At 49.8% G+C, this 12,412-nt stretch overlaps 1 protein-coding gene across 2 annotated transcripts in view; it reads right to left on the minus strand.

The window, feature by feature from the left end:
* Positions 1-1,831: 1,831 nt before the first annotated feature.
* TNR (tenascin R) overlaps positions 1,832-12,412 on the minus strand; it is a 48,526-nt gene continuing 37,945 nt past the window's right edge. For both annotated transcript variants that reach the window (XM_038758399.1, XM_038758400.1), the window contains 4 exons: positions 11,912-12,008; positions 7,099-7,260; positions 4,224-4,387; positions 1,832-1,993 (listed from right to left, as the gene is read on the minus strand). In XM_038758399.1, coding sequence (XP_038614327.1) covers positions 1,874-1,993; positions 4,224-4,387; positions 7,099-7,260; positions 11,912-12,008 — 543 coding nt within the window. In that variant the 3' untranslated portion in view covers positions 1,832-1,873. The remainder of the gene's footprint in view (positions 1,994-4,223; positions 4,388-7,098; positions 7,261-11,911; positions 12,009-12,412) is intronic.

Consider the following 12,412-nt stretch of genomic DNA (forward strand, 5'->3'; position numbering starts at 1 on the left):
TGGGTGAGTTGCTTTCAAAGTTCACGACTCTATGGCTCAAGTGATGTGGGCATCCCCTCCCTGCCCATCCTTGCCCTTTGGGTGGCCCTGGGTCTCTTTCTTTGGTTCCACAACCTGCACTCTTCTTCTTGGGTAAGACAGGGCCCTTGATTAATCTTGCTTTTCCTCTTAACGGTACTTTCTATCTTAAGTCTATTTCCTACTTCTCCAGAGCCAATAATCTCTCTCCCGCATTCCCATGCGTGCTGCGTGGAAGGACTCTGGTTTCTTACCCACTGCTCGGTGCCTGCAGGGACCAAGATTCGGAGACACCACTCCCACCGACTTAGGCGCGGTTCTGGTCATGTTCAGCCAGGGCAAGAAATAGTGCACGATTGGACATAGTCCAGAAATGGCAAGTCAAAGAAAGCATTCACTGACCCTATCCCATTTTCCCCAAGCGCACTATCTTCACTCTGCCTTTCCAAGAAGGGCAAGGAGATTCTTGTTTCTGCTCCAGCAAGCCTGAGTATGGTCATTCCCAATAGAAAACAAGCACTCCCGTGACCCGGCTTCTTTGCTTTTTGGTCCGAGACCCAAGCTTGGTCTCAGCAAAAAAACTGGACTCGGAATTGGCGGTGATGGAAGAGCCATCAGAAGAGCAGGTCAGGGGACTGGGTCAGTGGGGGTAAATGGTGATGTGGGAAAGGTGGTGTATGGATGAGGTAGGGCACTCTGGGACCCTTTCCTGTAAGTAGAAGAGCTGGAGAAAGAAGTTTGAGCTCTCTGCTCAAGTGGAAAAATCAGAGGGATAGTGAAAATCTCATGCCTAATGGGAGTAGGACTTTTGGCTGTCTTTCTTCATTCTTTCCTCTCCTTAGGACTATGTGGAATAAAAGGAGAAGGAGCTAAAGGAAGGGTTTCATGAGCTGTTGTTCCCATCCCTGGTGAACTGAGGAAAACATAATTTAGAGCCAGAGTGGGCCACTCAGGCCTGTTGATAATAGTGACTTGCTGCTTTATCCTCTTCTCTTAGCAGGTTGGCAAAGGAAAGACTGAGCTTGAGGGCATGGCCTGGGGAACCTGGGAGCAGTGGGCAGTTAACGGCTGGAAGGTGGGACTAGACGCAGACACATACCTATGGGCACCAGCTATGCCTCGGCCTGATGGGAAATCCATGGTGGCGGTTTAAAAGTGGAGTCCCTGTTCTAGCAACTTCAGGCCCGAGCCAACATAGTTTGGACAGGGGAGGAGAGGTAGGGAAGTCCTTTGGTAACCCTACCACAAATCTGAGCATCCTTTGGGTCAGAAGTACTATAAAAGTTGGCCATTCCATGGGCATGTAGGGTTTGTGGCCTCAAGCGAGGCTTTGCTCAGAACTGCTTGCCACCTCCAGCCCTCCTGCTTGAGCACTACTGGTTCAAAAGGATGAACACAGCCGGGGACACTGACCAGAGCTCCCAGCTGAAGGCCAATTCAGCTGCCGTTGTGTTCCAGGGTCTGCTCCATGGCTCTCCAGGTACAAAGTTTAAGGGAGGGCGTGTGGGGTAAGTGGGTGGAATTCCCAACCACCCAATCTTGGCTGTATGTGGTTTGCATTTCAGGAATGTTGGAGAAAATTTACCATTTCCTTTTAATCTTCTTGGAGGGAGAAGGAAAATTTTAGGCAAGTGGAGGGGGGAAGTGGTTGGGGTAGGGGGAAGGACTTGGCATCTCCTGGGATGGCAGTGCTGTGGTCACTCTCTGTCTACCACCAGCCTCCCCCTCCATCACTGCTTCCTTCCACCACTCTTACATTGCTCTTGCCCATTATTCTCCCCCCCCCCCCATTTCATATTATAAAATACAAACAAATGACAGAAACGGTTGGATGTCTCCGGGTTCCTTCTGGCTCTCATGGCTGCAGGGACCTCCGTTTCCTCCCTGTCACGGGGCGGGGGGTGTAGGGGCGCATCTTCATTTCCACGAAAGGAATGGAAAACTCATGGCCTTTCCAGTGGTACCAGTTGATCCCCTGAGCGGCAGAAAGACAACAGGGAGGTCAGAAGCGCCCCTTCCTTGCCCAGCCCAGTGGTGAGCGGGGAGAGGGTGAGCAAACAGTGTGAAGTCGCAAGACACAGGAGAGGTTGGGGTTGCTGAGATCTTCCCTTCGACCCACGCAGCAAAAGGGAGGGAGAGTCAAGACCCCCAAAATCCTGTTGGCAGCAGTGTGTGAGGGGGTGTGTGCACAGCAGTGCCCAGGGCCCCCTGTCATGTCTACACCCAGCCTCTTGCTGGATTGCCAGTGAGGTCAGTGTCTACTCTGCTGTTCCCTAAGTATCTAGTACGGTGCTCTCTGCACCTAGTAGGCCTGCGATCTGGGTGTCGGTGACACTGTGACATGTATTTAAAACTTTCTCCAGCTCTGGAAATGGGTGAACTGGGTGGGAAAGTGTTCCAATAATGCAATACGGCTCAGAAATCCTACCCAATGTGGACTGAGCCCAGCTTAGGCCTTTGACTAATGATAATAGTATTTATTAAGCACTTCCTATGTGCCAAGCACTGTTCTAAGCGCTGGGGTAGCTAGAAGGTTATCAGGTTGGACACAATCCCTGTCCCACATGGGGCTCACAGTTGAGGCAGGAGAGAGTAGGCTTTAATCCCCATTTTGCAGATGAGGAAACTGAGCTGCAAGGTCAAACGGAAGGCAGTTGGCAGAGCTGGAATTAGAACCCACATCCTCTGACTCCAAGTTCTGTCCTCGTTCCACTAGGTAACAGTTTGAAAGAGGTAAGTGTTGGTGGGGCTGGGCCTAAGAGAGGCCTACCCATCATACCTGTAATTTATTTATCATCTGTAACATTTATATTAATGTCTGTCTCCCCCTCTAGACTGTAAGCTTGTTGTGGGCAGGGAATGTATCTTTTATTCTTATATTGTACTCTCCCCAGTTCTTAGTACAGAGCTCTGCACACAGTAAGCACTCAGTAAATATGACCACTGACTGATCTGCAGCAGGAGGGGAAATCTGACATCCCAGAGCCTTTCCAGAGCCAACCGGCTGTCGGCGTCATGGCCCAGTCCCCTCTGCCTCGGGGGCTAGTTTAGTGCTAGCCCAGGTAGGGCTAGTGGTTAGGTTCTGCTCTTGGGGGCATGGGAGTCCATCCCTCTCCGGACTACGGATAACTTGGGGTTGCACTGAACCCAATTCTCTGGTTCCGCTTTAAGGGTGTAGGCGGGACCAGGGATTGAGTATGCCCTCATCACTTCTACTCCCAACCAGCTAGCCGTGGATTTCCAAGTAGCTACCTCTCTTGCTGCTTCTCACCACAACCCCCCTGGGCACCTTCCTTACCTCTCTCCTTTTCCCAAGGCACCATGAGTTGCATGACTGGAAAATGAGCTCTCTCTAGGGGTTTTACAGAGCTTTCTCGCTCAGGGGTTTTCAACCACCTTTAAGACCCTCTCCCCCTTCCCCCCCAGGATAGCTCAGGCTTTCCCCTTAAGTACCTCATTCCCCTTGTACTCATCCCCCTCATCCCTACTTCTACCCCAGAGGATGGGGAACAGCAGCAGCAGCCAGATCTGCTCTGTTTGGGAGGAACTGGAGACAGAAGCGGCAATCTCCTCTCTCTGCTCCCCTGCACAGCCATTCCTCCTCTCACCTGCTCTGACTGGCAGTAGACCACTGGAGCCTAAGCAGGGATACTGGCTGAACCCCCTAAAAGCTGCATGGCACAATACCCCCCCTCACAACTCCCAATACTGCACTTGTCAGCTACCTCCTTCCCTTCCCCACAGCACCTGAATATATGTATATATGTTTGTACATATTTATGACTCTGTTTTACTTGTACATATCTATTCTATTTTATTTTGTTAGTATGTTTGGTTTTGTTCTCTGTCTCCCCCATTTAGACTGTGAACCCACTGTTGAGTAGGGACTGTCTCTATATGTTGCCAACTTGTACTTCCCAAGCGCTTAGTACAGTGCTCTGCACACAGTAAGCGCTCAGTAAATACAATTGATTGATTGATTTCACTTCCCTTAGCTTTCAGGTACTTGTCAGCCCTCCCTACACTGAGGAACTAAGAGAGTTTGCTTCCTTCCGCTCCAACATTTTCTTTAGAAAAGAAACATCCACATTCAAATCTCTTCAGCAATTGACAACCAAGGAGAAGCTCGAGATCCCGGGGCTAGAGCAGGGAAAAGAGAAGTCAGTTCTTCCTGGCCCTCTACCGGTCCCAAGCCTGGTCCTTACCTGACTGTGCCTGGACTCGCCATACTTGCCGTTGAGGTTGGTCCGGTGGCAGTTCTTATACCACCAGGCCCCCTTGTAGGACAGCGCACAGTTGGTCACAGCCACGTCGTTGTCCCTGTCCTGGGTGGAGAAAGGTCGGCCCTGGTGGTATGTCAAAGAATCCCCTGTGGAAAAGGAAAACCGGGTTAGCGACTGAGCTGCAGCTGGGCTCTCTGCCGGGCTTCTCCAGACAGTTCCAGAGAAGTTCCCGGGAGGGATGATGAGAAGGCAACTTCTTGTCTATCCCCCCCCACCCCCAAATAATACTAATTTGGAAATTCTTGCAAAGGCACCAGAGGGGAAATATATTGTTTCTTCAGGGAAAACCCATCCAAAAGCTGATCAACAATCTTCGAGCGGGTGGGGTGGCAGCAGCACGGAAAGACCAGTAACAACATTCAGCAAAAATCAGGGTCCAAGCAGAGGCGCGGGGGCCGGCCGTGCCATCCTGACGGATGTGCTCTTTGGCTGTGGAACTGCTGACCTTTAGATCCTGCAGTTTCTGGCTCAGCTCCGTCCCACTGCTGAGGCTCTGGCTGACAACACTTGGGTCAATGAAGATAGAGACAGAAGAGTCAAAGGTCAGTGCAAGCTCACTGTGAGCCGGGACCAGGTCCACCAAATCTGTTGTTTTGTACTCTCCCAAGTGCTTAGTACAGTGCTCTGCACATGGTGCCTCAGTCACCTCATCTGCAAAATGGGGATTAAGACTGTAAACCCCACATGGGACAACCTGATTAGCCTGTATCTACCCCAGTGCTTAGAACAGTGCTTGGCACGTAGTAAGTACTTTAAAAATACCATAATTATTATTACTATTATAGCACCTGGGTGAGGGGAATTACTCTATGGAAGTGCTAAAAAAAATACCACTGATAATGATGCCGTTCTGCTGTTCTCTCAAAGGCAGTCTGAATTGGCTTCTACTTCAATATATTCGAGATGCGGTTGGCTGGAAGTGCTGCTGCTACCTTTAACGTATTGAATAAAAGCTTCCTACTTATGACTATTAGTGATTAGGAAATAAGGCAAATGAATTAAATTTAATGATCTCTGCCCCCTCGTTTCTAGGGCTTTGGCTAAAGAATGCAAGTCTGGAGCAAAATCTAGAGGGGAGAGGAGGAGAAAGGCAGTAGTAGATCTTTCTGTTGAGACTATTTATGGAGGCAAGAGCTTTGTTTTTTGGTTAAAGCTGAATGGGAACAGCTATTAGATCCTAATTTACCAGGGGTCAGAGGCTGGGGCATCTTCTGAGAGACCCGTAGGATCAGAGCAGAGCTGGCCCACACCTGGCCTGAGTTACCTGGGAACTAAGGTGGGTGATGGATTTTTTTATTTACTTTTTTTTTTGGTATTTGCTAATTGTTTACTGTGTGCCAGGCATTGTACTAAGCTCTGGGGTAGATACAAGTTAGTCAGTTGGACACAGACCATATCCCACATGGGCTCAGTCTTAATCCCCATTTTACAGATGAGGTAACTGAGGCACCAAGGAGTTAAGTGACTTGTCCAAGGTCACACAAGAGACAAGTAGCAGAGCTGGGATTAAAACCAAGGTCCTTCTGACTCTCAGGCCTGTGCTCCATCCACTAGGCCACACTGCTGCTCCGCATATTAGCTCCTGCCATTAAAATGGAGGGATGGGAGTCCAACTCTCAGGCACCTTACCTAAGTGGTCTGTACGTAACAAAAATATGTTGTTTCTTCAGGGCAAACCCATCCAAAAGCTGGTCAACAAACAGAGTGGGTGGGGTGGCAGCAGCATGGAGAGACCGGTAACAACGTTCAGAATAAATTAGAATCCAGGCAGAGGCGTGGGGACCAGCTGTGCCATCCTGATAGATATGCTCTTTGGCTATGGAACTGCTGACCCCTAAATGGTCTGAAGGGACTCCCTAATGCCTTAAATAAGGGCTGTGCAGGAAAAATCTCAAAAAAATAAAAAGACAAACTCATCTTTCTGAGGCCCACCTCAAAGTGGGCTCTTGTTAACTCTGGCTCTGTCAAATAGCAGCACAAGAAGTGGCACGGTCTAGTGGATAGAGCCCGGGAGTCCGAGGACGTAGGTTCTAATCCCAGCTCTAATGCTTGTCTGCTGTGTGACTGTGGGCAATTCACTTCACTTCTCTGTGCCTCAGTTCCCTCATCTGTAAAATGGGGAGTAAGACCGTGAGCCCCACGTGGGACAACCTGATTAGCTTGTATCTACCCCAGGGCTTAGAACAGTGCTCGGCACATAGTAAGCACTTAACAAGTACCATAATTATTATTACTATTATAGCAACTGGGTGAGGGGAGTTACTCTATCAAAAAAAACATTCGTGTGAATGGCCAAATGTAGACAGGTCTTGAGCTCAAATACCCTATCACCCCCAGGAAACAATATGGGGAGTTCCCCTGCCTCTCATTACTCTATCAAAAATCAGCTATAGGAGTGGGAAAATTTTGAGTTCAAGATTTACTCTAGTTCACCCTGATGACCTCGTCATAACTCTTAAAGTTAAAGAAGGTTGTGAAGCAGTGTGGCCTAGCGGCTAAAGCACAGGCCTGCCTGGGAGTCAGCAGGACCTCACCACCTGTCTGCTTTGTGACTCTGGGCAAGTCACTTCACTTCTCTGTGCCTCGGCTACCTCATCTGTAAAAATGGGGATTAAGACCGTGAGCCCCATTCAGGATGCCAGTGCTTAGAGGCACGTAGTAAGGGCTTAACAAATCCCATAAAAATCGGCTGCTCTCTCCCCAAAAGGCATGTGTTTTGCATCCCAGGAGTTTTGGATGAGTGGGGTTCGCTGGGGATGTCTACAGCACGCGAGTCCCGGCGAGGCGCAAATGATACCTGAGGTGCCGCTGTAGGCTCCCAGCCGAAGCTTATAGAGGCTCCTGCTGTCCCCGATGGAGAACTTGTCATAGGAGGCGTAGGCTGCTTCCGGGCCATCTCGCATGTCTATCCGCAGCTCGTAGCGGCCCTGCAACGTGATCTTGTGCATGTTGTCCAGCCCTGTGGAGGAAGGAGGAGCACGTGACTCAGGTGGGGGTCTGGGCAGTTCCCAAAACTTGATGGGGTGGCAGGGTGGCCTAGTGCAAAGAGGGCAGGGCCAGGGCAGTCAGGAGACCCGGGTTCTAGTCCTTGTTCCGCCACTCACCTGCAGTGTGACCTCCAGCAATTCACTTACCCTCTCCACATCTCAGTTTCCTTAACTGCAAAATGGGGATAAAGTTCCCACTCTCCCTCCCTCTTAAACTGTGTCCGATAAGATTTCTCTTGTACCTACTACCCTAGTGCTTGGCACATAGTGAGTACTTAGTGAAGACCATAACCTATAGTGGAAAACGAATCAGGTCCTACTGCAAGGGCAGCTAAACCCACGGAAGGCAGGATAGGTTTAAGCCAGTTGGCCAATAGTATGGATCAAGGATCTACTGTGACATGAGGCAAAAAAGAAAGACGTCGCCTTTCCCGAGTGGTGCTAGTAACGGTTGTAATCGTAACCGCTAAGTCTAAAGAAAACTGGGGCGATGTATCAGGCTCTAGGGAAGCTATACACACAACCAGAGCTAAGAGCTGTGACAAAATTCCAATACCAGGCAGAACATTGACCAAACAATGCAGTGATAAATAAGGAAGCAGCATGGCTTTGTTGGAAAGAGCCTAGGCCTGGGAGTAAAAGGATTTAGGTTCTAATCTCAGGCTCCTCCACTTACCTGTGAGGTGACCTTGGACAAGTCCCTTAACTTTCCTGTTCCTCAGTTCCCTCAATTGCAAAATCGGGATGAGATACCTGTTCTTCCTCCTACTCAGACTGTTAGCTCCATGTGAGACCTGATTATCTTGTACCTATTCCGCTGTTTAGAATAGTGTTTGGCACACAGTAAGCACTTAACAAATACCACAATTATTATTATTACGTAGTAAACTGAATCAAGAAGGCCAGCACATCCTTCGGAAGCCTGTCAAATAGAGTGTGGTGGCAGCAAGGTATCAGGTTGAAGATCCAAATTAAAGGTTTACAGAGCTGTAGGTTTATCGAATCTTCTCTATAGCTGGGCGACCGGGACCCCAACAAAGGCGCCATATCCTGCTCCTTGAGCAGCTCAGTCAGCATCGTTTATGGGCCAGACTCAATATCAAATGGCGTGACAAGATCACCAACTACGAAGTTCTAGAACTCTGACAGTTTCCTTGCAGCAAAGCTCTGCTCACCTTAACACAGCTATGCTGGGTGGGATATGTGAGGAGAATGAACGACAGCAGGACCTCCAAACGGCCGCTGTGGTGGAGAGCTGAAAATGGGAAGCCTAAAGCCAGGAGAACAGAGGAAATGTTTTAAGGACATCATAAAACAAAGCCTCAGACAAAATGCTGCATCCCAGCTGAAAACGCAGTCAAAAGCTGAGGGTAATCCATCAGTGTCATTTATTGAGTGCTTACTGTGTGCAGAGCACTGTACTAAGCGTTTGAGAGAGTCCAATACAACAGAGGTGGTAGACGTGTTCCTTGCCCACAATGAAACTGCAATTGAGAAGGGGAGACCAACATTAATATAAATGAAGAAATTACGGCTATACTCAAGTGCTGTGGGGCTGAGGGTAGGGTGAATACCAAATGCCCAAAGGATACAGATCTAAGTGCAAAGATGATACAGAAGGGAGAGAGAATCGGGGAAAGAGGGATTAATTGGGGAAGGCCTTTTGGAAGATGTGATTCTTTACTAAGGCTTCTGAGTGGTGGTCTGCTGTATATGGGAGGGAGGTGGGGGGGGAGTTTCAAGTCAGAGGCGGGGAACATGGGAAAGGGGTCAGCGATGAGATAGGTGGGATGGTAGGCCAGCGTGGGCTTTCTCTGAGCAAAAGCTTTGAAAGGAAAAAGTCAGGGAGGCAAAAGAGAAAAATGGTACCAGGCGCTGCAAGCATTAAGCATGATAACACTACACAACCAAATGCAGTGCATGGGGCTGTAAGTTCTACATTGGCCTTTCCAGCCAAACATGCACTTATAGGTGAACTACTCCGTCGGAAGTGCCTTCTTCCAATATGAAGGACAACCTTATATCTATCCATAGAGTAACTGTGTTGGAATATTGAGCACAACACACTATACCAAGTACCTGTAAGAGTACAATAGGAGCAAGTACTTAGGACACTGTTCTGCACACAGTAAATGCCCAATAAATATCATGTAGTGATTGATTGACTGGGCAAAACGTCCCTGTCCCAGGGGAGCACACCCCCACCAAATGTGTCTGTGCTTATGCAAGCAAAAAGGCCAATTGTTCATTGGTTTGCAGCTTCTCGGGATTCAGCCTACTAGCTCAAGCAAAACCAAACCACGTCCCTCCCTCTTCCAGGAAGCTCTTCCTGCTCAGATCTACCCATTCTCCAAGTCTGGAGAAAAAAAAAACTCACTTCTGCTCCACAACGTCTTCTCCGGGACCGGGCCTAAGCGTTAAACTGAGCTCTAAACCCTTAGCACAATCCTGGGCAACCCTGTGACACTCAGAAACACTGCCTGCCTGCCTATAGGGCTAATCCATTTCCAGACAAGCCACTGCATTATTCTGTGCCTCGGTTTCCTCAACTCTGAAACTCTGCCTGCCACAGCCCCGGGGGAGATAGGTGAGGTTACTTCTGAGTTAGTAATGACTGATTGCAAAGGCTTATGCATGAGTAAGGCCCAATAATCCTCCAGGGGCAATTTTGATGGGAGGGCAACGTTTTCCTTTGGGATGAAGAAAGGGGCTGGAGAATGACAGGTGGTGTCCCAAAGCAAAGGCCCCAGAGGTCCTGGTTGTCCCTGGGGCCGCCTTCATCCCACCAAACTCCCTAATTATTTCAAATCCTCCACCCTCCTGCCCCCAGCTCCAGGCCATACACCCCTTGACTTTGCCTCTCTGGCAGTTGCCACTTTTACCATTTCCCTGCCATAGAGCTCTGCTGAGGCAACCGAATATTACATGAACTGGCACTGGCTCTGCCTGCATTTCCCAAAGCCACTCCCTCCCCTCTTCAAACCCACAGCTTCTCACCTATTTACACCAAGAGAACAAAAGCAGCACGATTTAGGAGTCAGAAAGACCTGGGCTCTAATCCCGGCTCTAATTCCTCCCCTTGTCTGCTGTGTGACCTTGGCCACATCACCTAACTTCTCTGTGCCTCAGTTACCTCATCTGTAAAATGGGGATTGAGACTGCAAGCCCCATGTGGGACACGGACGGTGTCCAACCTGATTACCTTGTATTTACCTCAAGCGCTTAGTACAGTGCCTGGCACATAGAATGCAGCAGATTGTGGCAAAGACGGGATTAGAACCTAGGTCCTTCTGATTCCCAGATCTGGGCTCTAACTGCTAAGCCAGGCTGCTTCTCTAACATTGGCATACATTCATTCTCCCTCAATGAATGTTCCTAAACTTTATAGGCCTTTATAGGTCTACGGGGCTGCAGAACGGACCAGCCTTCTCTGTTGCCATCACTCGGACCTATCAAAAATCCTGTTCCCTAACCAGCCCGTTAGCATCGCCCATACGCCCCAGGCAACATCAAGTAGCTAGACAGGATCATAAACAGCCCCATCTGAAACAATGGTCCCATCTGAAACACGCTCAGTCTGGCAGCATTGAAACCCTCCTGCTCCCCTGTGCTCAGCTCGGCTCCATCAGGTGGGGCCCAGGATGAAAAATGGACAGCAGTGGGACGCCCAAACAGCTGCTGTCTGGTGAACTTGAAATGGGATGACTAAAAGCAAGGGAAACAGAGGAAATGCTTTGGGGATGCAGAAAGTGTCATAGCTGAGACCACCGCGGCAGGCAGACCAGCTGTGGTCACCCCAATCAAGAAAAGAGTGGCTCTTTCCAAGCTAAAGCTCTGAAAGGACAGTGAGAGAAAGAGGCAAAAATGGACACAGCGCTAGGCCCTGCAAACAGTAACCACAGTAGTCCAATGGGGCATGGGCCCTATGAGTACATGGTGTGGCCATGTTTGTTGGTCCAGTCATAGAAACCTGGATTGTAGTCCCAGATCTGCCTCTGATCTGCTGTGTCACTTTGGATAAAGCACTTAACCTCTCTGAGCCTCAGCCTCCTCATCTGTAAAATGGTGGCAAGACTGTTAGTGGCATCACCTCTGCCTATGTATAACGTTGAACTCATTCAGTAGGTTCAGGCCTAAGTCCAGCTTCCTGCCCCCACTACCTGCCATGTACTGGGGGAAATTGCCCATTGCCGTCTAGAACTTTTCTCCCCTTTCCTTCCTGAAAGAGAAAGCAGCCCGTGTCCCCAGCTGCGAACAGTGGGCACTGTACTCATTTCTCTCATGAGACCGGCTTGGTGCCTCTTGCCTTTCTTGGAGATGAAAAGTCAGGCCGCTAACTCTCCACGCTGTCTCCCCAGCTTGGCAAGATCCCGCCAGCACAACAGACTCTTAACGATAGATAAAGAGAGGGGGGAGTTGGGGAGAGACCGAATACCGGCAGGTGCTTCACAGTAAGATAAAAACAGATCAATAGACAAGCGGCGCGTAGAGGAGAACAATTCCCAGGCGTTGGGCTGGGGCAGGCAGGAAAGTGGGAAGACACAATTGTTTCCGGAAGGGAGGCGAAGCCCCCGATAAAAGGGTGAAGCACTCCCCCACGGGGGAGCCCCCGGGAGTCCTTACCCAGCCAAAATTCATCCTCTAGGTTTCCAAAACCGACACGGTAATCTGCCCATTTCCGGAAGAAGTCAGTCAGGCCGTTCTGTCGCCGCTGGAACACCTAGCGGGAGACAAAATGAGAATGAATGACTGACCAAGGCTGACTGAGGGAGGAGGGGTAGCTATCTGCCATGAAATGATTTCCCCCATCCTCAATACGAGAGAGTGGACCATTCCGTTCGCTCCTGAGGGGTTGAGGAGCCCTCTGCCGGCTCTGGCCTCAGCGCCCTGGGGGGTGATTGGTGTGACCGGTCGGGGAAGCGGTGTTGGCCAGGCCCTAGGGCAGAAGAGCCCCCTGAGGGTCTCCAGCGACCGGGAGTTCCTTGTAGACAGCATTAGTCTGGCAAGTAGCGTAACGTGATGATGTCACACTCTCTGTTTTGCAGTAGTGCATCCCAGTCTGCCTCAACCTGGACCACTGCTCCTGGGGTAGTCTCAATCCCTTTGGTTCCAGACTTTTTCCAT

The sequence above is a fragment of the Tachyglossus aculeatus genome, chromosome 16 (genome assembly GCF_015852505.1).
Source record: "Tachyglossus aculeatus isolate mTacAcu1 chromosome 16, mTacAcu1.pri, whole genome shotgun sequence".
Lineage (NCBI taxonomy): Eukaryota > Metazoa > Chordata > Mammalia > Monotremata > Tachyglossidae > Tachyglossus > Tachyglossus aculeatus.